Source organism: Lachancea lanzarotensis, scaffold LALA0S08 (assembly GCF_000938715.1).
Source record: "Lachancea lanzarotensis genome assembly LALA0, scaffold LALA0S08, whole genome shotgun sequence".
Taxonomy (NCBI): Eukaryota; Fungi; Ascomycota; class Saccharomycetes; order Saccharomycetales; family Saccharomycetaceae; genus Lachancea; species Lachancea lanzarotensis.
The window spans coordinates 297279-323175 of record NW_019212886.1 but is presented as its reverse complement, the minus strand read 5'-3'; the positions used below and the strand labels follow the sequence as shown (position 1 = coordinate 323175).

General features: G+C 45.2%; 13 protein-coding genes across 13 annotated transcripts; 7 read left to right on the top strand and 6 right to left on the bottom strand.

The window, feature by feature from the left end:
- Positions 1–253: 253 nt before the first annotated feature.
- Positions 254–2665, top strand: IRC5 (LALA0S08e03620g1_1; the record flags this gene model as incomplete). The annotated part of the gene is made up of 1 exon (XM_022771090.1): positions 254–2665. One exon carries the CDS (start codon positions 254–256, stop codon positions 2663–2665), a length of 2412 nt encoding a protein of 803 aa, XP_022629704.1.
- Positions 2666–3250: 585 nt separating this feature from the next.
- On the top strand, positions 3251–4651 carry BCY1 (LALA0S08e03598g1_1; the record flags this gene model as incomplete). The annotated part of the gene is made up of 1 exon (XM_022771089.1): positions 3251–4651. The coding sequence occupies one exon, from the start codon at positions 3251–3253 to the stop codon at positions 4649–4651; it is 1401 nt and encodes a 466-aa protein (XP_022629703.1).
- Positions 4652–4827: 176 nt separating this feature from the next.
- On the bottom strand, positions 4828–5274 carry ERG28 (LALA0S08e03576g1_1; the record flags this gene model as incomplete). Its single annotated transcript, XM_022771087.1, has 1 exon — positions 4828–5274. The coding sequence occupies one exon, from the start codon at positions 5272–5274 to the stop codon at positions 4828–4830; it is 447 nt and encodes a 148-aa protein (XP_022629702.1).
- A 268-nt stretch (positions 5275–5542) lies between these two features.
- Positions 5543–6460, bottom strand: LALA0_S08e03554g (LALA0S08e03554g1_1; the record flags this gene model as incomplete). Its single annotated transcript, XM_022771086.1, has 1 exon — positions 5543–6460. The coding sequence occupies one exon, from the start codon at positions 6458–6460 to the stop codon at positions 5543–5545; it is 918 nt and encodes a 305-aa protein (XP_022629701.1).
- Positions 6461–8411: 1951 nt separating this feature from the next.
- Positions 8412–9242, top strand: CAP2 (LALA0S08e03532g1_1; the record flags this gene model as incomplete). Its single annotated transcript, XM_022771085.1, has 1 exon — positions 8412–9242. One exon carries the CDS (start codon positions 8412–8414, stop codon positions 9240–9242), a length of 831 nt encoding a protein of 276 aa, XP_022629700.1.
- Positions 9243–9657: 415 nt separating this feature from the next.
- CKA1 (LALA0S08e03510g1_1) lies at positions 9658–10782 on the top strand (the record flags this gene model as incomplete). Its single annotated transcript, XM_022771084.1, has 1 exon — positions 9658–10782. One exon carries the CDS (start codon positions 9658–9660, stop codon positions 10780–10782), a length of 1125 nt encoding a protein of 374 aa, XP_022629699.1.
- Positions 10783–10834: 52 nt separating this feature from the next.
- Positions 10835–12085, bottom strand: LALA0_S08e03488g (LALA0S08e03488g1_1; the record flags this gene model as incomplete). Its single annotated transcript, XM_022771083.1, has 2 exons — positions 10835–11950; positions 12038–12085. The coding sequence occupies 2 exons, from the start codon at positions 12083–12085 to the stop codon at positions 10835–10837; spliced, it is 1164 nt and encodes a 387-aa protein (XP_022629698.1).
- A 1205-nt stretch (positions 12086–13290) lies between these two features.
- Positions 13291–14511, bottom strand: CST6 (LALA0S08e03466g1_1; the record flags this gene model as incomplete). Its single annotated transcript, XM_022771082.1, has 1 exon — positions 13291–14511. The coding sequence occupies one exon, from the start codon at positions 14509–14511 to the stop codon at positions 13291–13293; it is 1221 nt and encodes a 406-aa protein (XP_022629697.1).
- Positions 14512–16182: 1671 nt separating this feature from the next.
- Positions 16183–16920, top strand: SPO73 (LALA0S08e03444g1_1; the record flags this gene model as incomplete). The annotated part of the gene is made up of 1 exon (XM_022771081.1): positions 16183–16920. One exon carries the CDS (start codon positions 16183–16185, stop codon positions 16918–16920), a length of 738 nt encoding a protein of 245 aa, XP_022629696.1.
- Positions 16921–17053: 133 nt separating this feature from the next.
- PRM2 (LALA0S08e03422g1_1) lies at positions 17054–18889 on the top strand (the record flags this gene model as incomplete). The annotated part of the gene is made up of 1 exon (XM_022771080.1): positions 17054–18889. One exon carries the CDS (start codon positions 17054–17056, stop codon positions 18887–18889), a length of 1836 nt encoding a protein of 611 aa, XP_022629695.1.
- A 337-nt stretch (positions 18890–19226) lies between these two features.
- Positions 19227–21584, top strand: NOT3 (LALA0S08e03400g1_1; the record flags this gene model as incomplete). Its single annotated transcript, XM_022771079.1, has 1 exon — positions 19227–21584. One exon carries the CDS (start codon positions 19227–19229, stop codon positions 21582–21584), a length of 2358 nt encoding a protein of 785 aa, XP_022629694.1.
- A 207-nt stretch (positions 21585–21791) lies between these two features.
- Positions 21792–22925, bottom strand: LALA0_S08e03378g (LALA0S08e03378g1_1; the record flags this gene model as incomplete). Its single annotated transcript, XM_022771078.1, has 1 exon — positions 21792–22925. One exon carries the CDS (start codon positions 22923–22925, stop codon positions 21792–21794), a length of 1134 nt encoding a protein of 377 aa, XP_022629693.1.
- A 600-nt stretch (positions 22926–23525) lies between these two features.
- Positions 23526–25868, bottom strand: SAP1 (LALA0S08e03356g1_1; the record flags this gene model as incomplete). Its single annotated transcript, XM_022771076.1, has 1 exon — positions 23526–25868. One exon carries the CDS (start codon positions 25866–25868, stop codon positions 23526–23528), a length of 2343 nt encoding a protein of 780 aa, XP_022629692.1.
- Between the last annotated feature and the right edge of the window lie 29 nt (positions 25869–25897).

The following is a 25897-nucleotide window of genomic DNA, read 5'->3' as shown; positions in this document are numbered from 1 at the left end:
AAAAGGTGCTCTGGTTCCTGAAAAAAGCGTCTTAAAAGTTGACATTAAAGTATCAAGACCACCGTGTGGACAACTGCGTTATAGCGTCTTTTCCTGCTCCTTTAAGGCGTTTGACTAGTTGCCTTCAATTTTTAGGCTGTGTGGGAGTGCTAACTAACAATTCTTTGCGCTGGTTGAGAAGCCATCAATTGCTTCTGTCAGCACTCGTGTCCGGTGGGTTAACAGGAATTCAAGATCTCTAACATTGTTAAAAATGGTATCCACCCGTTCTAAGCGTCGTCCGCAGGTAAGTTATCGGGAAAAGGAAGAATCCGACTTGAAAGCGGATGTATGGGAGTCTGATTCCTCGTCTAATTCGGTTAGCGAGCCAGTGTGGCTCGAAGACAAATCTCTAAGTGACAGTCAGGAAGAAGTTAACTTAAGTTCTGATGAGGGAGAGGATGACGGTGAACTTAACGATCTGATTGATGCCAATGTTGCTAAACTGCGGGGATCGAAAGAAAAGGCCAAAGCCAGCGAAGACGAAAACGTCGACGACACTACCATTTCGCTAAAGCTCAGCAAACTGCAGGAGTTCGTACAACAAAGTCAGGTATACTCAAGGATCATTGCAGAAACTCTCTTGAACAAGACACAGGATAACCAAGCTGAGGCGACTGATGAAGCCCCAGCTAAGAAGCGCAGAAAGATTACAGATTTTTTCGGCAAGAGGAGCACTGGAGGATCGCAAAACGGCCAACAGCAGCTAGCTCACCAGCAGCCCTCGCTACTGCATAATTGCCAATTGAAGCCTTACCAATTAGAAGGTGTAAACTGGCTGATAACGCTTTATGAGAATGGACTTAACGGCATTCTTGCAGATGAGATGGGATTAGGCAAAACGCTCCAAAGCATTGCGCTTCTTGCATTCATCACTGAAATGGATACAAAAGGTCCATTTCTGATAGCCGCACCTCTAAGCACAGTGGATAACTGGCTGGGGGAGTTTGCCAAATTTGCACCAGACATCGATGTCTTGAAATACTACGATACACAGGGCCAACAGAAGCGGGCTTCTAAAATGAAAAGTTTCTTCAAACGCACCAAGGGCCAAGGTGTAGTCGTCACGTCTTATGAGATTATAATACGCGATATCGATTTGATATTATCTCATCATTGGAAATTTCTGATCGTTGACGAGGGCCATCGAATTAAGAATATCAACTGCAAGCTAATTCAAGAACTCAAAAGAATCAACACCTCGAACCGTTTACTACTGACTGGAACACCGCTGCAAAACAATTTAGCGGAATTGTGGTCTTTGCTGAATTTTATCTTACCAGAGATATTTGCCGATTTCGAGATATTCCAAAAATGGTTTGACTTTGGTGACGCCGAACTGGAAAGCTCTTCTCAAGGTCTCAATAAACTGATAAACGAAGAGCTAGAGAAGAATCTTATTTCAAATTTGCACACTATCCTCAAACCTTTTTTGCTGAGAAGGCTAAAAAGTGTGGTTCTGGCGGATTCCTTACCTCCTAAGCGCGAGTATTTGATCAATTGCCAATTGACGCCGCTCCAGCGGAAATTCTATAAAGGTGCTCTGAAAGGCAAACTTAAGAGGACAGTCTTCAGACAAGCTATCAAAGATTTCTACACTTTGAATCAAGACCATATTGGACAGGTCAGCAATAGGACCATTCAAAGTTTTCTGGAGTGGAAAGCCAGTGAAGAGCCAGAACAAACAGAGGACAAACTTTTAGTGCAAATGGATCAACTTTATCGAGACCACATTCATCGAGCTCTCTTGAACAAGAGTCTGCTAAACTCAATGGTTCAGCTGCGCCAAATCGTTGATTCCACCCTATTGTTTTTTTTCCCATTCATTGATCCCTCGCAGCTAACGCTGGAGCTGTTGCTCAAAACGTCCGGTAAACTACAGATCTTACAACAATTGGTGCCACCTTTGATTCAAAAAAAGCACAAAGTACTGATATTTACCCAATTTGTGACAATGCTTGATCTGCTAGAAGATTGGTGTGAACTAAACAATATCAAACCATGTCGCATCGATGGATCGATGGATAACGAAACTCGCCAAAATCACATTGATGGATTCAACGATTTGAAAGGATCATTTGATGTATTTCTCATTTCCACTCGTGCTGGCGGTTTAGGTATCAACTTGACCGCCGCAGATTCGGTCGTTCTCTTTGACAGTGATTGGAATCCACAAGTGGACTTACAGGCCATGGACAGAACTCACCGTATTGGGCAAACGGCGCCAGTTGTTGTATATCGGCTGTGCTGCGACAACACCGTGGAGCACGTTATCCTGACACGAGCCTCGAGCAAACGAAGGCTAGAAAAAATGGTTATTCAAATGGGGAAGTTCAGCAATCTCAAACGGCTGGCCGGGAGTGAGCAATCTTTTGTGAGCGGTTTGGGTGGCCATGGACAGCGCCATCAGACTGGCTCTAATAAAGAGCTCATGAATGAGCTTTCGCAACTTCTCTTGAGCGGAGAGTCGAGTATTGGTTTCTCCAGAGGGCTCGATGACGGCACGCTGACGCCCGCAGAGCTGGACGAGTTGCTCGACCGCTCTCTAAATTCTTTCAAACCGGAGCGAATTGAGAAAGAATGGCCCCATATCAGACTTTTCGAAACTACCAGCAATGGAAAGTAAGGTACAGGGTACGCCAAAAGGTGCGCTGGGAAGCTTCTAGTTCACAGATACGGCACACAAGTATCGTCGTTGGAACCATTTATCTCATCTTGATCATATCCTGACTTTATTTTGGATGTTTTTATCAACAGATTGGCGAGAACTGGCCTGATTTTGACAGAAAAACATGCTGCGTGATCCTTGGAGCTACTACTCTCTCCTGTACGATCCTCTTCTCATCAATTCATCACTGTTTCTCGGCAACTGGCCAAACACCTCCTTACCAAAACCCTCCTCTAAAGGTCCATTTTTTCACCTCGAATCACTCTAATTTTGAACTTAAAAGTCTCTCAGCATACCTCCAGCCATTTTAACGCTAATGACATGATTCATAAGTTCAAAAGCTGTGCTTTCGGTAGTTCAAACGCCTGGTTCTTGCATCGATCGTTACACCCCTCGTACTGAACGACCTAGTCTAAGATATATAAAATGTTAATGTCAGAACAGACCCCTTACCATACTTCAGCACCCATCATCAAGAACAACTTGTAGCAATCCCTCCTTTTGAAGAGCTCTGTCGAGATCATAATACAGCGCACAAACGAAATGCCATTGACGGGAGGCCAGCTGGAAGAGTTGAACTTGTTTCATCGGAAAGTGCATGAGGATGAGCCCAAAGATCTTTTGCAATTCGCCGCAAACTATTTTAACAGAAGACTAGAACAACAGCGGTTCTTTGCACGTAACCAAGAGTCGTTGGCACTGTCGAAAGGCATTGTGTTGTTTCCATCTGCAACAAGAAACGATTCGGTCGTTGCATCTGCTTCAGCAGCTGCTGGATTGAAAGGTGCAGAATCGCAATCCAATGATCAAATCTTCAAAGCATCGTTTGCGGAAACCGATCCACATGCCACAGGTGCAGCAGCTTCAATCCAAGAAGCAGGAATGGCTCCAGATACAGTGAGCAGCGAAGAAGGCAGCGAAATGGCCGGTTTTGGCTCAGGCATCTTCAAAGATAACTTCCGTGTGAACAAAAGCTCAGACAAGCACATCAAGAAACCTGTGGATCCCATGGCACCCGCAGATCAGGCTGGATCATCACCACAACCCACAACGGCTCCTAGAAGATCTGTAGCAGTGCCCAGACCATTGCCCATGAACTTCAACGCTCAAAGACGCACGTCCGTAAGTGGAGAAACGATGCAGCCCGACAATCTTGATGATTGGAAGCCCGAGAACTACAGCGAAAAGACAGGTCTACAACTGGAGAGGCTTGAAAAGGCCATTGGTCGCAACTTTTTGTTTAACAAGCTTGACACCGAGTCCAAGAGACTGGTGATAAATTCTTTGGAGGAGAAAAGTGTAAAAGAAGGCAAGGAAATCATTAAGCAAGGTGACGAAGGTGACTATTTTTACATTGTCGAAAGGGGCAATGTGGATTTCTTTGTTGGATCTCAAAAGGTCAACACTTCGGGCCCAGGTTCCAGTTTCGGAGAACTGGCTCTCATGTACAACAGTCCCAGAGCTGCCACGGTTTTGGCCACCACGGACTGCGTGCTGTGGGCTCTTGATAGATTGACGTTCAGAAGAATTCTACTGGGCAGCTCTTTCAAGAAGAGAATCCTATATGACGAACTTCTCAAGTCCATGCCTGTTCTGCAGTCTTTGACCACTTACGACCGTGCCAAATTGGCGGATGCTCTAGATACAGAAATATATCAGCCGGGACAAATCATAATTCGCGAGGGTGACAGCGGTGACAACTTCTATTTTATCGAGTTTGGGGAAGCGGAAGTGTCCAAGGAGCAACATGGAATTATTGCACACCTGAAGCAAGGCGACTATTTCGGAGAAGTAGCATTGTTGAACGATCTACCCCGTCAAGCAACGGTGAAGGCCATCAAGAAGACCAAGGTGGCTACGCTCGGTAAGAGCGGATTTCAAAGACTTCTGGGGCCTGCGGTCGAGGTTTTGAAGCTCAACGATCCCACCCGTGTGGACCATTGAAGGAAATTGTCTTCCACGGACCCTTAGCCACCTCCTGTTTCTATAACTGCGGAGGCTTTCTCTTCATCAGTATATCGAGATGCAATTATCTAAGTTTAAGCAATGAATCGTACATGTTTTCAGTACTAGCAAATATGTAAAAGCTTGTGAGAAGAGTAATAGCTAGTGGTTCGCCTTTACCAGGCTTTGCCGGTGTAAAACTCTTTTTGCGTGTACATCCAAGCCAAAGAGGTTGTAGACACCAGCAAGGGTCCCATGAAGCCCTTGCCGATCTTGCAGGTACGGAATACCAACAATTCGCTGCCAAAATGGGCCAATGCGACCAAGTAAGAGATACACACCAATTGGTAGATGTGTTCTTCATTCAAGTACAACGCACCATACAAACGAATCACACTGCTGACAAAAGTCCAAGTTCCAAACGTTCTAGCACTGAGCTTGGTGGTTTCTTGAGGCTTACGCTCGTACACTTTGCGAGTGAGCTCTAGGCCAGAAATGTAGGTCTGAATTGAGTTGAATACGGACACGACAGAGATGAACAGAAGCCATTTGGGCAAGTAGCCCGGAGGCATGTTGCTCAAAGAGTTTTGAGTGTGGTTAATGACTTGCTGGAAGGAAAGCATACTAGGGCAGTGACGATAGGAGCAGACAATTGACAAAGCAACACTGGAAAAACCTAAGGTTGAGTAAGTGCAGGTAGTCTTTTCTTACTGAGTATTCGATAAATGTTGAATCAAACTCGTTCAATTAGCTAAGTTGTAAAATCGTGTATGTCGTACGTAGTACTAGTCTTTATAAAGTTCATAACAAGTGTGCTCGACGATCGTGATGTGATATTTTCGTAAAAGCGTTCGTAAAGCACATGCGAAGTCCGTCATCAGAAGACCGGGTTTAAAATTCAAACCATTCAGGGTCGTTGATTCTTTGTTCGCCTTTTTGCTTGTGAATGCTGTTGATCTTGGTAACGTCGTCAGCAGTCAGCTTCACAACCTGGAAGTTCGACTTGATTCTGCTTGGAGTAACAGATTTGGGCAACACAACGTAGCCTCTGGCCACAGCCCAGCTAATCAAGATCTGAGCGGCGTCAACGTTGTACTTCTGGGCCAGCTCCTTGACAGCAGGTTCATCAGCAACAGGGGAGCCCTGGGAACCCAAAGGCGAGTATGCCTGCAACACAATGTCGTTTTGCTTGCAAAAATCGTAAAGTTCTTGTTGAGGAAGCAATGGGTGCACTTCCACCTGGTTGGTTGCTGGCACCACCTTAGTGTCCTTGTTGTTGATCAGAGTCTGCAACTGGGCCACCGAGACGTTAGAGACACCGACAGCTCTGGTCTTGCCGGTTTCGGGCAACTTTTGCATGAGGTGCCACGTCTTGATGTAGTCCCATTCGGAGTCCACGTCTGGCTTGCCGTCTTTCTTGGTGGGGACGGAGAACAAATTGTCGTCCTTGATGTTTTCTGTCTTGAGAGGCAAAGGCCAGTGGATCAAATACAAATCCACGTAGTCAAGGCCTAGTCTTTGCAAAGACTGGTCAAGAGCCTTGGCAGGCTCGCGATGTTGGGTGTTCCACAGTTTGGTCGTTACGAAAAGCTCGTTACGAGGCACTTTGGAGTCGCGGATGGCTCTTCCAACAGCAGCCTCGTTACCGTAAACGGCAGCAGAGTCAATGTGGCGGTATCCATCTTGTAGAGCACTCAAAACAGCGTTGTATCCTTCTTCTTCAGTTGAACGCCATGTACCAAATCCTACCTGAGGGATTGTGGCTCCGGTGTTCAATTTGATGGTAGTGGTAGAGTTTTGAGCAGACATTTTTTGGCAGCTAGAATTGTATGGAAATGTTCAGGGTATGATCCTACAGTGTTTCCTACTGTGTATTGTTCAAAAGAAGTTCCATATCTCATTCAAAATCGTCAACTGGTCTTCCGTTTATATACTTTTCGCAGCGACTGCAAAAGCAAAAGCACTCTTGATGGGTTTGCTGCCAAAGGGTTTGGGTAAGTGTGGCACATATTGCGGTTAACGACCGAGTCGTTCCCATGACGGGCAGCGAGCACATGGTCGCGAACGTTGTGGATCTTGATGGAACCTTGTGGGCTGCTGCTATATGCGATTACATACAAAGATTTTCGATGTAAGAAAGTGTGCCGTTGTGCGAAGGTTTTGGGCTCAAAAGTTGAGCTAAAAGGACGGGAAAAAAGGGTATGTCAAGAGCTAAAAACATGCAATAAGAATACGACGATATTGGGAAATTTCGGTGGGCTATAAGAGTGTCATGGAGCGGTTAGCGGGAGTGGCTATGAGTTGTTAACTTTGCAGTATTAATGTAGACCAATTTAATATTTGAGGGCCGAGATTTCCATTCGTGTGTGGTGATGTGAGTAAAGACGCTAATGAGCACCGCCATCATAGTAGAAATGGATTCATAAGTTCCCTAGTAGCAGTCCGGACTCTCTCGAATGGTGGATCTGTGAGTTCTCACAAGGTCTTACGTCTTGGAAAATTATTTCGTATGTAGTGATGTGTATTCGTTTGCGCCAGATTTGGTCCCCGTCTTTTGGCACCGAGCTTACCGTTGAGTTCCTAGTTGTGGGAATAGAAGGCTCCAGTTCGATTAGGTTCTCGACAATACCACGAATTCGAGACTTGGTTCACAGATTTGCTTTTCGTAATTAACGTTTTGATATCATTTTCAGACATTTGACAGAATTTCATTTTGTGCAACGTCCAAAGCTGTCAAAATGCTCTTTGCTACGACGTTAAAATTGACTCCCTGGTGCCAAGTTGCGTTGTGACCTTTCCTTTTGGCTCCGGTTGCAAGTAACAGCTAGCATGAGATATGAAGACAGAATAGTATAAAGTGATGAAGGTTTGAGTGCGGACAAGGTTCAGGTTCCGATGTAGGTTTGACAGCAAAGTTTGAGGGAAATATGACCCAAAAGCGTCCCACTTGTTTTCTTTTGTTCTTGGTTAGTAAATGAGCAAGTCGTAATCGAGTATCCTGTGTTAAGACGTACGTCGTGGTCATCCAAAGCCCGGAGCAAGATTCAACGGTAATTGGCCGGCCGATAATTGTCTTGGATAATCGACAAACAAAGTATCGGCTAGTACCATGGAGCTCGGTGTAAAATGTCTCACTCTTTGATTTTCGTTAAATGATGACAGATGTCAATTAAGTACAAAGTGATATGAGTCGATGGGTATGTCTAGAGGTAGAGCTGCTTTTCCCCATTGCCCTCGTTCTTGACCGTCTTGAAAAACTCTGACATTCAATGGTGATGCTTAATATCTTGTATTCTGTCTATTTGTGCAGTGAAAGTACGGTATCTCCAGTTTTGCTTGCCAGAAATTCCGGGACTTCACACCAAACGGATCTGATTCACCTCAGATAAAGGTGAACCACTACCACCGACATATCGATGACGCCCGTAACCATTACTTCATGTTCCCAATCATTTCACAACGTCCATCAAATATATAGAATCACGACAACCTAAATAACTCGTTTTTGCACCGTTGGAAAGCCCGAGAAAACCCGGTAAAAGCTCTAAAAATACGTGTACAAATTCTTAGCAACCAAAAAGTATGTTCTACACTACAGACCTTCAATTTCACTGCCTTTCAAACCATTGTCTTCTGTCGTAACCACTACATCATTATTTTATCACCCACCCTAATTTAATTCATCTCTCCTACTTTACTACTCACCAGAAAACTCGCTCACCAACAGCAGCACAAGCACCAACAGGACCCTGCCAGTACCATGTCGTCATTAGATGCCGCGCTAGACATTTTGAGGAGGCTCGATCCCACGAAGATCGAAGAAAACCTGAGCCAATTGATCAAGTTGGACCCAAATTTGGCAGAAGATTTATTGACTTCGGTAGATACGCCATTACAAGTGAAAAAGGACCCACATTCGTCTCAAAAGGAGTTTCTAACGTGTGATTATAATAGAGATATCGACTCTCATCGCTCGCCATGGTCCAACCGCTACGTTCCCGAGCTGTCGCCCGAAGATCTTGCAGAATCACCATTCCCCACGGATTCTGTTCGCCGTACCGAAGTGCTGGCAAATGACTCGTTCGATATCTACAGAGACCTGTACTACGAAGGAGGGGTCTCGTCCGTGTATTTATGGGATCTAGGAGATGACACTGACGATTTTGCTGGCGTGGTACTGCTGAAAAAAGGTACTCAAAGTAAAAGCTCCTGGGATGCAATTCACGTATTTGAAGCGCTACAAACCGAAGGTTCAAACCAATGGGTCTACCGGCTCACCACTACCATCATCTTGCATCTCGATTCTGGACGTGAAATGCATCTTTCGGGGAATTTGACGCGTCAAACGGAAAAAGAGGTGACACGTCCAGCCAGCGTTTCTGAGAACTCCGATGCATTCCGGGTGTGGCACATTGCTAACTTGGGTGCTCTAGTGGAAGAAGTAGAGTCTCAGATGCGTAACCAGTTAGAGGTGGTCTACTTCGACAAGACACGTGACATCTACCGTGAACTTAGAGACTCACAACAAGCTTCAACTGCAAGCTCACGGTCTGCGCATGAAGAGGTCGTTAAGGGATTGCAGGGTATGTGACAAAATTTGAGAAACAGTTGAACTTGAAATAGAGGTAAACCATTCTTGATCCTCACATATTCCTACCTCGTCAATAACGACTAGAGATAATCAGATCACATGACTTAAATAACACGTGATACGGGCTGTCAACATCGCTGTGGACGAACAATTCTTTTCATCTCAAAAATTAACAATCATCACATCACGGCTTGATGAGCAAGGTAGTGTGATCCGAATCCTACAACATAAACTCGTTGTAAACCTCAAGCATCGCCGGATATAGAGCCAGTCGACGTCAAAATAGAGTCTTAGAAGTCTTCTAATTACTTGTCCCGAAAATTCTCGAGAAAACGGCCCGAAATTGACCGAGTTTCTTAGTCGTAGAACCGACAACAGACAGATAACAAATTTAGCATTCATCACTTAGTCTAGAATGAAGAGTCGAGCTCAGAGTGAGGCCAGAGTGTACATGACAGCCGCTGTTAAGCGTGGCCCGGTATACTGGGACTACGAAAATACGCTGATCGACTGGGTTCCCAATAATGGAGCATACGAAATTGAGAGTAAGGTAGGCCGTGGAAAATATTCGGAAGTATTCCAAGGTGTGCAGCTTTCAACAAAGTCGAAGATTGTTGTTAAGATGCTCAAGCCTGTCAAGAAAAAGAAGATCAAACGTGAAATCAGCATTTTGACCAATCTTTCGAATGTAGCAGAGCCTCCAACTGCACAACCGTTTGATCACGATGCATACTATGAAAGTGATGAAACCGATGCTTTGCAATTCAAACGTCCGTACGTCTACAGTCTGCCGCATGATGGTCACAAAAATATCATACAGCTGTTGGACGTGGTACGCGATCAAGTTTACAGAACACCCGCGTTGATCTTTGAACATGTTGAAAATGTGGATTTCCGCACTCTTTATCCAACGTTTAAAGACCACGATATACGCTACTACATGTTTGAACTTTTAAAGGCGCTAGATTTTTGTCACTCCATGGGTATAATGCATAGAGATGTCAAACCACACAATGTTATGATTGACCACGCAAGACGTAAGCTTAGACTGATAGATTGGGGTCTTGCTGAGTTCTATCATCCCAATATGGAGTACAACGTCCGTGTGGCTTCTCGTTTTTTCAAAGGTCCAGAGCTTCTCGTCGATTACAGAATGTACGATTACTCTTTGGACCTTTGGTCTTTTGGAACCATGCTTGCGTCTATGGTATTTCAAAAAGAGCCCTTTTTTCACGGAACAAGCAACACTGATCAATTGGTAAAAATTGTGCGGGTTTTAGGTACTGATAATTTCGAATACTATTTGGAAAAGTATCGGATCACCTTGCCCCAAGAGTTTCACGATCTAGACCAGTACATTCGCAGACCTTGGTACAGGTTTGTCAATGATTCCAATAAGCATCTATCCGGTAACAACGAAATCATCGATTTGGTCAGCAACTTGTTACGTTATGACCACCAAGAAAGACTAACGGCCAAAGAAGCCATGCAACACGATTGGTTTGCACCCATTCGGAACGAGGAAAATAAAGCCAAATAATAAAAGGCTATTGGGACCATGAACTTTTACGTTATTAAATAAGCGGCGAAATTCACGCAGATAGTTCGCTTGGCCACGGGAGTTGCAGAAAACTGGTGATAAGGTCAAGGTCATCCAGAACCAAAAACTCACTGAGCAGGTTCGAGCGGTATTGCTGGAATGCTGCAACCACTCTAGGATCAGAACTAGCGGTATTTCCCCACTGCAGGGAATCAAGCAAACCCAGGAGGAACTCTACACAGATCTTCAACCTTCGTGCACCTTCTGCCATTTCCAAAAGACGTGCAGCATCTAAAAAGTCTGCCACGTATTTGTAGCTCATTTTGACCGAACGGCCTCTATAGATTTCATGGAAAGCTTTCTCATTTCTGGTTTCATTGTGGTGGGGCAGTGTCAGCTTAATCAAACAGACTACAAGACTTTCCAGTAGCTGCAAAGCGAACCTTATCATATCACTCACAGCCTGAAGGTGCCCCTCCTGAATTGTGAAACCAATGATCAAAGCCAGTATTTTGGAGTGGCCATTGCACAAAGACTGCAAGGAAACATCACTCTGCTCGATGGAACGCGAACTGGTGTATTCTCGCAGCAATTTGAAAATTCGAGTCTTTGACGCTCCAAACAAAAGTACCTCATTCTTGATGAAACCAAGAAGCAGCAACTGACATACATCTGATACAGCTTTCTTTGGAACAGCCATGAATGAGTAGTACGACGTCAGAACAAGCTGGAATGATCGCACTATATGAATTGCGATTTTCTTACGCCTATTATCATCCAGATTAACCGCAAACAGCCATTTCAAAAGTTTATAGTTGGGCAGCAACTGCTTGGAGATCTCGAAGTCTTCAACGTCAATGGCCAAAGACCGCACCACGTCCGAATAATCAGCCAGATCATTGAACGTAAGTCTGCGACCGTTCAAAAAACCACAAGCAGGCTCCAGATGTCTTGAGGTGCTGTTACCCATGACGTATCGATACATAAAACGATCTGCAAGTGCCAAGGACACTTTCTCCGCTACTGCAGGTTTAGCCGCTATATAGTTGTTGGAAACCATTTGTGATGGGAATTGCGATGATGGTAGAATGGCGGCTGAACCATTGCCGACTTTCAACACCCAATTTTTCCAGAGTACTGGATTTCTGCGTTTGATAACCGCCAGCGCCTGTGAAGATGATATCGAGCGTTAGTTGAAACCTAGATACAACATAAATACATAGAAAGATGGGATTTTCTCCGTTTGAAAACATACAATCGCCAATTCTTCGGTGACGAGGTCAACAGATTGGAGTTCGACCATTATGGGTATATACTAGTTGTTCTTTTTCAATTTTAGCGATTTGAATCTTGGTGTCTGATTTAGTTGAACCTTCAAGTTGACATTTTAAGATATTTGGTTGACGCAACAGAAAACATCGTGGAAAATAAGGTTACGTGATACATGACGATATAACTAGCGACACAACAAAGTGGACCTAACAGACGCTTCAATTCCATCATGACGTTGCAAGGCTTTTATAATTTCCTTTGAGGTGTTCTTAAATCATTTAAAGCTCAAATGAATATTCTGTTTCTCAAAAGTTCGATCTCAGAAACGCTTCAAAGTCTCAAGAAATATCAACTTTTGACTTGGCTTATAGTGTTTTACCATCAAAAATGCTCCCATAGTTGCTTGCAATCGTCCACTGGTGTGCCTATCACATACCAGCTGTGTCCTTTACTCGCGGAATGAGGTCAAAGTTTCGCTTCTGTTCATGGCTTCGTTCTTCGTTATAAATGCAGGAAAGTCACTATTGAGATACCATGTATATACGCTGACATGACACGAACTAGACTCTGAGCCGCGATTCCAACAACCATAACAACGCCATGCAGTTAAGTGTTGGTACGGCACACTGAGCAGTGTTCTGTAGATTTTTTGAGACGTACCTGCACCGAACCATTGTTTTTTATTTTTTTAGAGAGACGTTCGACCTGGTAAAATACAATGTGGAAGAAGAGTCCTGGGGGTTCTAGAGATCCGTCTCCTGGGTACCGATAGGCGCCTCAACATTGAGCTCATAATTGTTGTCGACGTCGTCCAATGTCCTGTCTTGCAAGGCGCGGCTCAAGAATACCAGTTTTTTAATGCTCATTGCTGAAAGAGACCTTCATCACGCATTTGTTCCAGCCCGCGCTCCCTTTGAGTCGAATAAGTCTGTGCTGCCAGATTTCAGTATCTTCCGCTATGCGCGGCGTTCGCGTATCGTCGTCTCAGGCATCCAAAAGTCATCAATATATTGCGAAATCCGTAATATCGTTTCCAACCAAGTAAAGATCTTACTGTGTTCTATAAATGCCGTTGCCCCCCAACGGCCTCCAGTAGAGCTCACGAGCACAGGATAGTATCCTATTCTCAATGAGTGATTCAGCCACTTACAAAGCCTGGACTTTAGAGTACTGCCCCACGTAAGGACCACCGTTGACATGAGTGACTAAAGTTGACAGCCTTGCTAATCATGCAAATCACGGATCGCTAGTATCAGTGGCATCAGAGCCCGTTAGAGGCCCTGGATCTGTCATATTGTGGTCTATCTTTAGTAGCTCTTCAAACATGCTAAGCTGTTCGGACCCGCCGCAAGAAGCCATATGCAATTCTGTAAACCTCTTAAACTTAAGCACCAATTTCTCGAAGTACTGAAGACGTTTGCGCATTTCAATGTTTTCGCGAGTTAGTATTTCAGCATCCTCCTGGAGCTGCTGGTGCGCATATTTTTTTCGCTGCCTGCATTTAGAAGCAGCGATTCGGTTCCTTTCCAAAAGTCTTGCTCTTTTCCATGCAGGCGTTCCAGGCAGCACGCCATGACGCATCGAGTAACCATTGTTCAAAGACTGAGGCGTGATTGCGTTGGCCTGTGCAGAATTTTTGAAATCCGTGATATTCTTGCCATTGTATCCATCCTGGATAATCGGGTCTGTGGGGTCCACCTCGTCCTCGAGTTTTGGTGTAAGTGCGTGTAGGTTGTAATCCTTTGAGCCAGGCCCCTGAACTGCTTGATATGGTTGCTGTGGCTGTGAATGAGGTCGTGAAGTAGCTACAGCTGGCGTTTGCAAGTGTTGTTGCGCCACTTGGACTTGCTGAGTTTGCTGAGGTGGCTGTGGGTGCTGCTGGGGGAAAACCCCGTTCTTGGTCTCGTTAGCAGCGCTCTTGTGCTCATGCCTTATAGGCATTGGCGGAGGCTGACTATAGTACAAATCGTCGAAAGAATGCGTGGCGTCTCCAAGTTGACTAATCTGACCGTTCGATATGGATATTCTACGCCTTCTTGGATGGTCGGAAAAGTTGGTCAGGGAGCTTTGGAATATGGGTGGATTCGTGAGCGGGAAGTGTGAAACGTCTACGCCGTAAGGCTGGAAAAACGGCGACAGGTATTCCTGCAACGAGGGATCCGACATACCGTTGTTCATATGAAAATTTGCCGGGTGAGGTGGCAGAAGTGGCACTGATTCTGCGCCTACAGCATGTCCCGAACCTGCAGCTGAAATGTTTGGTTGGTGTGTTGGAAATGGACGCATATTGACATTTCCGGCTTGCTCTTGCGCCGGAACTCCTCGGACAGCCGTCGTTGGATGTCTCAACACCCCGTATCCGGACTGCGGTGGCCTATAAAATTGCATATTTTGCCCACCTGCGTTCCCCGCAAGAAGGTCATTCGAGTCCTCCATTTTGACGTGAACAGAATCCATCTTCTGTCACTGAGTTAAGCTACCAAACTAACGATTGCTTCCTGTTTTCTCTTGGAGTGAGTTAGTGCTTTTTTTAAAATTTTGAAGCTTCACTTTCAAGATCTGTGTGTCTTTTTGGTTGTGAGTCTTTTAACAGCGTCCGCAAATGTCCAGTAATGTAGTTGAACCGGGCACCTTTACGTCTAGCAGTGCTCATCGGGCTGACCAAAGACCAAATTTTTCTGACTTACTTCTTTTATCGTCCCAAAATAAGCAACCGACAAGAAAAGAGCCCATAATACGAAGAGACATTCCGAGTATGCACAGGAAAAACGTGGTTATTTTTTGGCGGGACTGCTCGAACAACAAAAAAATCAGGCGTCGATGCCAAATCCGGAAGAAGAAGGCTTAGGCCAGCTGGGAGTGGATGAATTTGAGATTTTTCACGCTGTAGGAGGGGCAACGCGGTGTAGAAAACGCTTGGAAAATCTCAGGGCCAAGTGAAGCTGCAGAGACATCCGTCTGATTTCGGCAATAGCAGCAAGTTCCGGAAGCTTTTCTGGAGTTTTAGTCTTGTGAGCTGCTTATACGAGACGAACCCACACCATTTTGCGGAGTGTTTGAGAGGGCTCGATTTTGAAAAAAACGCTCATATACACACTCATCTTACTGGAAGCGAGACCCGATTTTCAAACCTCTCGTAGAAAACCCCTAAAGCATAGCCAATCCATTCCTTGGTTTTGAAATAATATCTGTGGTGGATCCCTATATTTTCCGTTGAATTCACTCTCTCTTTGGTAAGAGCACTTTTTTTAAAATGCGACACCAGGAATGACAGAGGAAGCTCGTAGGTCTTTGGTTTCGACAGTAATCCAGCACTTCCCCTGAAAGGACCTTTATTCTCTCACTCTACCCCGGTGTGTGTGTGTCTTGACTTTATTACAAGGTGTAAATCGCATTAGCCCTTCCCCCTACCTTCACACAGCATAGAATCCTTGTTCGTGCGATCCAAGACTCGTAGCTTAGTTTCTGATCGTCTAGGACTTGTGAAATTCTGCTTTTGCTACCCAGATCTTGTCGTAACGGCGGCTACCAGACCTGGATTCGAAGACCTCAAGTATCCTTAGTAGCACAAATTCCGCTCGAAAACTCGGGGAGTATCATCTCGCTGAGCAGGAAACACATAGCGGAAGCTTGATAATCCAGATTGCAAGCTGCAGCAGTCTTTTTGGCGTCTTGCAATCTCATATTCTCACCTTTGTGGTTTGTAAACTTGGTAAAATAATAACCGCCCAGGTTTCGTTTTTATACGGTCCATTTTTTCACGTCACGTAAATATAAAGTGATAGCAAATGCATAGAAAATTACACGTGAAAATCACATGACAAGAAAATTACATAATCACTTGTTTGTTTAGTATTGGTGTTGCATAATGATAGAACTTGACATTGGGACACTACTTGAGATCTGAAAAGTTGAACATAAGAATAAGGTGCAAGTAGGGTCAAAAGAGCACCGTTTTTCAAACTCTGGCCACAAATTGAACTCACGCTTCTTTACACAATCTGTGGAACTCTGACCTTTTTTTTTTTGCATTCTGAAACTCTTGTTTCTCACCGTGTCACAGCCCATCTCATCAAAATCTAATCACGTCGTAGTGAACAAACACAATTAACTCAAAAATCTCTTGAAATGACCACCAAAAAGGATCCGCCAATGCTTTTCAGTACCCCCGATATCATTACAGAGCACCAGCGCGGATTGACCGTTCTTGGGTACCCATTTTTCTCTCCAAATCTGTTGTTACGAGGCGTCGATCCTCCACAGTTTCAGCTGGTAGGAAGGGACGGTCAAACCGCAGAAAAGGGTGAAATAAAACCTGGTGGAGGTCAATGGCCGCTGGATTTGAACTCCCAAATCAGGGGCTTCAAATGGTTTGTTTCCATGAATCACGCCAATCGCTACGAAACAGACGACCAGGGCTGGACCTACAGTTGGAGATTCCACAGCAATCACTGGAAGGCTTCGAGAGGTTTTGTGCGTAAAAGATTCTGGGTCCGTCTCCGCGAGAAAAGTCCCGACTTAACTCCTGCGGAGGTCGAGTCCGCCGGCGAAGGTGAGGTCGATGCCACTAACGAAAGTCAGAATAATAGTGAAGATACAGAACAACCGGAAGTGGACATCACCGAAAATCAAGAAGGTCAATTGTCAGCACATTGTGATCCGTTTCAGGACCTGCTGGAACAGCTCTCGAAGCCAAGTATAGATCGACAAAAGGCTGATTTGGTGATGACATATGTGTCAAAGTTGTCAGGGCCGGAAAAAAAAAAGCTTCTGGAACCAGGCTCAGCAGGAATGGAACAAATTCTTGAACGGTTTCAGTTCGAAAAGGGCCAGCGGTTATTTCTGGATCATCTACACAGTCAATAACTGTTTTCCTTCTCATCGGTTTCAGGTTGAAACACCTTCTATCACGATAAGGCTTGCATTGAAAAAGAAGAGCATCCTCATGAACCCAAAGGCATCAAAACTGCCCTAAAGATGTTCATGGGCAGCGTCACAAATGCGGGCAAATCTTGACCCTTTCCCCGCTTTGAGGTATAGACTTCTCAATTGCATATTCAGTCCGTACGTTTTACTGCCTCACGCGACCTTCTTCATCACTCTCTGGCTAATGGTCGCTTTTCAGAAAGATAAAGACACTCTTTCTGAAGCTCCGACTACTTTTACGACAACTGCAACTGTCACTGCCGCCCCTAGAACACAGAAGGTAACGCTTACTGCAAATTTTACAGCCAGCACTACAAGTAGTTACTCACCTACTTCAAGCAGCCTGGAACCGAAAATCGATGATTTCCTTGCTGCGAAGGCTAATGATGCCGCCCAGGTGCTTAACGGGGTTCTTCAAGGATACGTCACAAATATCAATTCGAAGGTTGCAAACTGGAACACCTCAATCAAAACACAGCTCTCAATATGGGAGCAGCACTTTACTTCCTTGCAGCAGTACAACCAAAGCATTTTTTCAAATTTAGAAAGCCAATCTCGGGTGCTTGACTCTACTGTTCAATACCTCACCTCCAATGGGTTATTGGTGACAGCAGGAAATTCCCCTAGCAATCTTGAAGGGCTCGAACTCAATGTCAGCTTCCTCGAAAACATTTTCAGCAATGTCTCCGCCAACTTGGGTGAGCTTAGAAGCGGAGTTTCATTCTACCCAAAATATGTAACCTTGATGTCGATTACATCCAGTGAAACTGAAGCTTGGCTTTCCAACAGTACCGAAGTGCAAAGCTCTCTTCAGTCATTGAAAGATAGCCTCCAGTCGGCCAGCAACACGACGGGCTCAAAATCGGTTGTAAAACGATCGGAAAGCATAATTTTGATAAAAAGGAATCGTCGACAAAAAGGAGTCATGTTGAGTGCACTATTTTCTACAACCTACATTGTCTGTACGATTTTGGTGATGTGTTTGGAATACTTGATTTTTCGGATTGAAATGTCCCGTATTCGTTGGACATCAGAACATCTGGTAGTTCAAAGTTGGGAAAAGATAAATTTTGATAACACAATATACCGTCTGCAGGCTCAAGGTGACATTCAGAATACCCTGACACCGTATGCTTATTTTGCCAAATATCCCATGGCGTGTACCAGCAACGAGATCATGATAAACGCCATTGAACGAACCATATCGCCTTCTTCGCGAAAACGCCCCAGAGTCCAAAATACGATCTTTTTCCTTCATTGGTGGCTAGCTTCGCATGGTGTGGCAATATGGCTTTTTCTGGTCACCTTTCTAGTCGAGGGCCGGATTATTGGCCATTTTCTGGTAACATCATCCGAAGTCGACTCTGGGCCAATTGAAAAGAGAAGCAATACGTTTCTTAGAGCGGAAACTGCCAATAATAGCCAAATATCGTCACTATGCACTGCTTTTGAAACTGTCGTCAATACCGAGCTTTATACTGCTGCAAATAACCGGCTTTGGGGTGTTCAAAACAACACTGTTGCAACTGTCTATGACAAAATGCTGCAACAATTGCAGCAAACAGGATCCGAGTCTCCATTTCTAGAAATTGCGTTCGACACCACACTAGGCCGTTCTGAGTTCCAGTTTGCCAATTTTTCCAGTTTCCTAGCCTCTGGACTTTCGAACTCATTTCCTAAAACCGCTGACACTGATCTTCTTCGACTCAGCAGACGAGACTTACCTTCAAACAAAAGCTCCGGACCTACAAAATACCGGAAACTACATGCTAAAATTGTCTGGACACTGCTGGGTTTCGTTTTTATCCATCATTCCTGCGGATTTCTGCTGGCACTGCTATCGTGCAAAAACCCTGTCATCTTGTCTTCGGAACACTTTTTGCCGCCCAAAAACCGACTATACTACTAAAACCTGACCCGCACAAGCTGCTGGATGCTTTAAAATAGTTGCAAACCCACTCATTGTTATACTTTTGGGCCGTTTTACACCTCTCTTCCACGTGATGGAGTTCCGAGCTTGTAAGCTCATCTTGAATTTTTGACTGGGAAACTTAAACCTACTAGGAATCCCATATAAAAAATTTTCCACGGTAAGAGCACAGATCATCAGCGCGAACTAGTTCAAAGCTCAAAAAGTGGGACATCTATCATCGACTTTTCGCATCAAATCAGCAAGAATTAGAGGATAATTCAGTGAATTGACTGGTCGGCCCGTTTCTTCCGAGAATTTTGAACAAATATTTGCGATGTCACATCGAAAATTACAACAGGAAGTTGACCGAGTGTTCAAAAAGATCAGTGAGGGTCTGGAGATATTTGACACTTATTATGAGCGTCATGAGAACTGTACGAACAACCCTCCACAAAAGGATAAGCTGGAAAGTGATCTGAAGCGGGAAGTGAAAAAGCTACAGCGACTGCGAGAGCAGATCAAAGGTTGGCAAAGCTCGCCAGACATCAAGGATAAGGACTCTCTGCAGGAAAACAGGAGGTCTGTAGAAATAGCCATGGAGAAATACAAAGCGGTGGAAAAAGCGTCGAAAGAAAAGGCTTACTCCAACAATAGTCTTAAAAAGTCCGGGAATTTGGACCCGCTAGAAAAAGAGCGTAGAGATGTATCCGAATATCTATCACAGAGCATTGAGGAACTGGAAAGACAATATGATTCAATTCAGGTGGAGGTTGACAAGCTGATACTGCTCAACAAGAAGAAGAAAACTTTCACAGCGGCCAACGAAGAGCGCAAAGTGCAGCTCAAGGAACTGCAGGGCAGATTCAGATGGCATTTACAGCAATTGGAGCTTGCACTGCGGCTTGTGGAGAACCAAGAACTGGATCCAGAACAAGTAAAAGGTGTTCAAGATGATATCAATTACTACGTTGAATCAAACATGGAAGCTGACTTTGTCGAAGATGAAACCATATACGATAGTCTCAATTTGACGTCTAACGAGGCCATAGCACACGAGGTTGCCGCGGCATTTGCCGCACAGCATAGTGAAGACATGGAAGAGGATGCAGCAAAAGAAAACTTAAAGGTATCGAAGAAGGAACAGCGAAAACTGGAACGGGAGGCCAAAAAGGCTGCGAAGGCATCGGCAAAAGCCGGTGAACCCTCAATGGAGGATCATCCCCAGCCAGCAGGCATAGTAATACCACAACGGAGTGAACATCGGCAAAATGAGCTCCAGAGCGAACCGGCCTCCGCTAGTACATCGCGATCGTCATCACCCGCATTATCGTCCGCAGGAACCAGTATTCCGGCTACAGCTCATGCAAAAATACCCAGCAGTTTGCCTAGTTCTGCCCAGACCACCATTCAACCCTCCTCCTCACAGCCGAAGCAAATGCGCAGCGTATCTCGCGACGTCGCTTCTGAAGCTCAGTGCCACACTCACATTCACCAATCATTCAATGGCATAACCACAAGCACACTGAAACCAGCAACGATACCCATAAGACCCGCAGGCGATCTGCGATGGGCTGCTGCTGCTTCTCAAGCCGCTGAGAAAGACAAGAAACCGGAACCTGCGGCAACGCTTCAAACTCTTGGTGCTTCCAACCCATCATCTGCCACAAACAGCACATTACCAAGCTCTTCGAACACACCTGTTATCACAAACTTGCCCATGGGTGTCGATTTACAAAAACGTATCCCTTCAACATCAAGCATTTTGACTAGCGCAGTACCACCACCTGGATTAGCGACGCCGGATTCTGTATCTACACCGATTCCAAATGGAGGAATATCCAATGCCTCAGCGTCTCAAGAATTTGGATTACCGGTCTTGTCAAATGCTGTGCAAGGTTCCGAACCGGAGCTGGTCAACGACGATTATGAGTCGGAGTACTCGTTTGAGAACTTTGAAGACCCTTATCAGCAGACGCTATTTACTGCCGAGGAGCTCGATAGTAAAACCGAAAGAATAAAGTCACTGAAACAGAACCTCAGCGAAGATCTTGACTTACTGGTCCTGCCAAGTGGTATTCAAGACTTTATCATGAGCACAACAATGACACGCAATGACGCGTTTCCCCACAATTTCAATGGTGCAAAGCAACGCACGATAGGTGATGCTTGTCGTGTATCTAGGCTCGATGAAATACCCGTTACTTTCAATCCTCCTTCGCCTCTAGATGCCTTCCGCTCAACAAGCTTCTGGGATATCACTCGTTGCGGTCTACGAGACAAACTCTATAGCCAAAATGATCACGACTCCTTGAACTTCGACAGTATAGTTGAAAATTTCCGTGGACTGGAAACCTTTTCGTTATTTTACTGCTATTACTACTCAATTACACCACTGGAGCACAAGGTAGCCTACACATTGCTCACAGAGCGTAATTGGAAAATGTCGATTTCTGGAGACAGTTGGTTTTGCCGACACGATCTGCCCAAATTCACTAACGAGCTTTTCGAGATTGCTGATTACAAGATATTCAATCTAGATGACTGGGCTGTCATCGATAAACTTAATTACAAGCTTGATTATAGCACGTTGAAGGAACGCTTTTTGTCACCGCAAGAGACTAGTTCGACACCAAAGGTATCTCTGAAACCTATTCAAGCAGGAAGGGTAAGGACAAACTCGACAGCACTGTGACGAAATTACGATTGGTCCAAATTGGCTCAGCGTCCGTATACAATTCGGTATTTATGAACTAAAATGAACCAGCCTTTAGGTTCGAGTAATTCACTCTTTAATGAACGACATGCAGAACACTCCACTTCAGTTGAATGGAAAACATCTTGAAATTTAATCAAACCCCGTTAAACTATTTACGTATTGTAGTTATGAAACCTTATGAGTTCATGCACTAGCGCTAATAGTCGTCTTTGGATCAGCTCCCGAAGCAATGTTGCATTGATGCATCAGTCTTCTTTCGCCAGGTTTGAACTGACCAGTGACGGAATGCCAGACGCCTCTGTTGAAGAAGATCGCAAGGTCACCCTTATTCCAGGTGTGAGCATACACGTTTTCAGGAGCAATGGCTGGTCTCATCAATCTGTACACTTCTTTTCTGGCATCTTCCAGCTCTAGGTTTGAGCCGTCTGGTAGCAACAACTTATTTATGCAGCACCCATGAACCTGCAAATGGTGCTTTTTGGTGACGGGATTTGTCCACACGAGAGGTAGTCTCTTGATCTTAGAATCCTCCCATGGTGGAAGCTCGTCCAAAGGCGTCTCCTTGCCCTCAGAGACCATGGTGAGGCCATCTGAAGTTGCTCTTGCTGGAGAAATAAAAATGTAAGGATGTGGTGCATATTCAACGATAGTTTTCAATGCACGTTCTTGGTCCTCTGGCGTCAACAGCTCAAATGCTTTTGCGCCCGAAACAAATGCCGTTGCTCCTTGAGTGACTTCCAAAACGTCGTTATTGTCTTCGTAGACAATCTTCTGCTTTCTTGAGTGCGGTGGGACGTGGATACCAAGCAAAGTGGTGGCAACGGGTGGTGAAAGATCGTACAAAGCGGAATCAATGTGCCACCTGTAAAACCGAGTGTGGTCTTGTTCATACGCCTGTTCGTCGGAAAGTGGGGACTTATGGAAATCAAAGTGCGTGGGGTGTCTCAAATCGATTTCTCCCATTCCATAGTGGCCTGCTGGCCAATGGCCTTGGCCCAAAACTTGCACTTGAGGCTGGTCTGGGATCGAAGTTCCGTCTTTTCTAAGCACAGATTTGTCGTGTCGAAATTCTTTACCGTGACCGTACGACTTTCCCGTTTGGTCGCACGTTGGGTCAAATCTGGTGGTTAGTTTCCACTGCGACTCAGGTGTCAATTCTTCCATGCCGGGGATGACAATAACCAGATTTTCCAACAAAGCTTTGTACAAAATGTCGAAGTCCTCTTTGCTCAGTTTACTGGGATCCGTGCACCCCTCTGGAAGCGTAATTGTCGCCCCCAGGGGTTGATTCTCTAGTGGTGTTACTGTCACTGGCATTTTCTTGGATTGAATTCTTGGTTTCTTGAAGTGAAGCCTTGCTAAACAAAGAGATCAGCTTATTGGATTGCCAAGAATAAACTGGGGTTGAATTGTTGGCTTCTTATATACGTCGCGCTGCTTATCGATGGTCGCTTCTGTACCGGATTTTCCGGTCGGTTGAGGAAGTCCGGAGAAACGCGTTATCAATGATGCGAGAACTACTTAGAGCTAACTAACTGCCTGCTGATTTGTCGGCAACAAGCGTTGATAGTGGCCTGACACTTACGTGGATACACAAGGAGTACGGAGATGAAACGGCTGATAGAGCTGATCCCTCTGTTGAATGGTGGTAACGATGGTGTTTGAGCCAGTAGTCTATCCCACTGTGAGTACTTACTTGATGTATCTAATCTAAAGTTAATTATCTTATCTTCAGATCACTTTGAACCAAACTGACGTTTTTTGGTGATAGTTGGTCAAGTGTCGGAAAGCTTTGGAAGAGGATGCTAGCCAAGGAAGTGCCAATGGCTTCAAAACCAGAAAAAATTGTATGCATTATGCAAAATAAACACGTCTCTTTCAGGATTTCTTCGAAGAATTGCAAAAAAAAATTGTGATCTATACACCTGAGGAACCGAACTTTTGGGCCCAGTCCTCGTACTGTTCGAGACCATCCGTCGATACAGACGGCTTGATGTAGCACAGACTGTTCTTAACATCATGCAAAGCGATTGGCCGGATCTGATCGCGGGGTGTGAAAAGAAGCTTGTCGCCGAGTTCTCGGAGTGGTCCCATGGCAGCATCCTTGGCTAGGGACGTGATATCGCTGCCCGAGTATCCGTCAGTCAATTGCAAAACCTCGTCGAAATCCTCGTCCGTTAAAGTGTGTTTCTGATGCGTCAGCAACTTTGCCAGCTGCTTTTTGCGGGTTTCCATTTCCGGCAGCGGTATATATTGTCTTCTCACAAATCGCCGACGAGCAGCTTCGTCGATGCTCCACGGCAGATTGGTGGCCGCTAGTACCAGAACACGTTCGTCTTCCTCTTCGTCGTCGCCATCTTCGGGTTGGGCACCTTTTTTCCCCGCGGCAGCGCTCGAAAGCGAAGACCATTGCACCAGGAATTCGTTCTTGATTCTTCGGCTCGATTCGTTTTCGCCCTCGTTGTTCCTGCTCCCCATGATCGAATCGATTTCGTCCACGAACACTATGGATGGCGACAGTTTTCTAGCAATCGCGAAGAGAGCTCTAACCAGCTTTTCGCTTTCTCCTAAATATTTGGATGTCAGACTCGACGCACTTATAGAGAAAAATGTAGAATTTGACTCTGTAGCTACGGCTCTTGCCAGCATCGTCTTACCGGTACCAGGGGGACCAAATAGTAACATTCCGCGAACGGGTTCACGGAGACCTCTGAAAAGATCTGGTCTCAAAAACGGATAAACCACCGCTTCTTTGAGCGAGCTTTTAGCCGCTTCGAGACCTGCAATATCATCCCAATGAACCTCATCTCCATGCACAACAATCTCAGAAAAAATTTGCTTAGCAGCAGCAGGGTCAACACCTCTGAGTTGGGCGATAATTTCGTCCTCAAGCTTTTCTTTGAGAGCTTTTTGATCGATATCGCTATCGTTTTCAGGACTTGACGATTCGTCTTCGTCAGGCTTTGTAGAAGTAGGTGCTGTTTTAACAGCCTTTTTTCGCTGATCTGTAGAAGGAGGGGTAGCTGGCTGCGAAGCGGTTTGGGCTCGGGATATTTGTGCTTTTTTAGAATTTACCACGGTTCTAGTAGGCCCTGTCATGATTGCAACTGTGGGCTTCTTGGCCCGAATGACCCTCTTATTAACGACTGGGGGCTCTTTTTTTGCGGAAGGAGCGCTTCGCGTCCGAACTGCCTGTGCAGATTGTGAACGCTGTGCTTTAGATGGTTTCTGAAGTGACCTGGCAGATGGATCGATGGCAGTCTTTTTAGTCGCACTTCTGGGTGCAGATGCTGGGGTTCGACTAGATGTTGGATTTGCCGTGACCAAAGGTTTCGGTACTGGCGGAACAACATGTTTTGGTACGGGCGGAACGACATGTTTCGGTACCGGTTTCTTCTGCTCCAAAGCGGATGTCGATCGGGTCTGCTTCAACGGTGCGGTAGGCTCAAGGTGTTTCGTTCCAATCGGCTTTGTATCCATTGAAAGAGCAAGAACATCTTTTCTAACACCTTCGAGAGAGTTGAGTGCTTCCAGCCGTTTCATTTCCCCTTGGTCTACGTCCAGATAGTCGTCAAAGTAGTCTTGCACGTCAAATCCCAACGTTTGGTCGCTTTTCGCATCTTCATCCTCATCGTCCGTGAAATCGACCAGTTTCTCCTCCTCATCAAACTCCTTGAACACGTCGCTACTATTTTGCGTTTTAAGCGGTTTTGAAGTTGTGAAATTGATTTTCCCGTTGTAACTGTTGCTTCTACCGGATGTATTGTTTGATGCGGCGATCGTGGGCGCAGAAACAGTGTAACTCTTATTATATTGACCCAGATGGGGCTCTCTCAGTGTCTTCAGCATTGATCTCGATCCCATAGTCGGTGGTGGGGGTCTTTTCACCATTGGTCGCTCATTAATTGTTGCGGGCGGGCCATGTTGCTTTTCCAGCTCCATGACCCGTTCCAAATGCAGTTGGCTGCGATGCAATAGTTCTCGCACCCCATTTTGAATGCTAAGCTCATCTCTTGAGTAATGCTGTGTATTAGGATATTGGTGTTCGATCTGCGTCAGTGCGTACAGAACATGCGTATTAAGAGATTTCAGCCCCGAAATTGCTTTGCGAAATTCGCCTTTTTCTTCCAGATTCAGATAATAGATCGACTCATTCGCTATTCGACTGTAAATATCGGTTAGATCTGTTAAAGGCTGCTGTGGTCTCTTTCGAATTCTTGTGAATCTTGTTAAAAGTCCCTTTTCCTTGCCCGAATCCATTACCAATGAGGCGTCTGGAAAATTCCCAA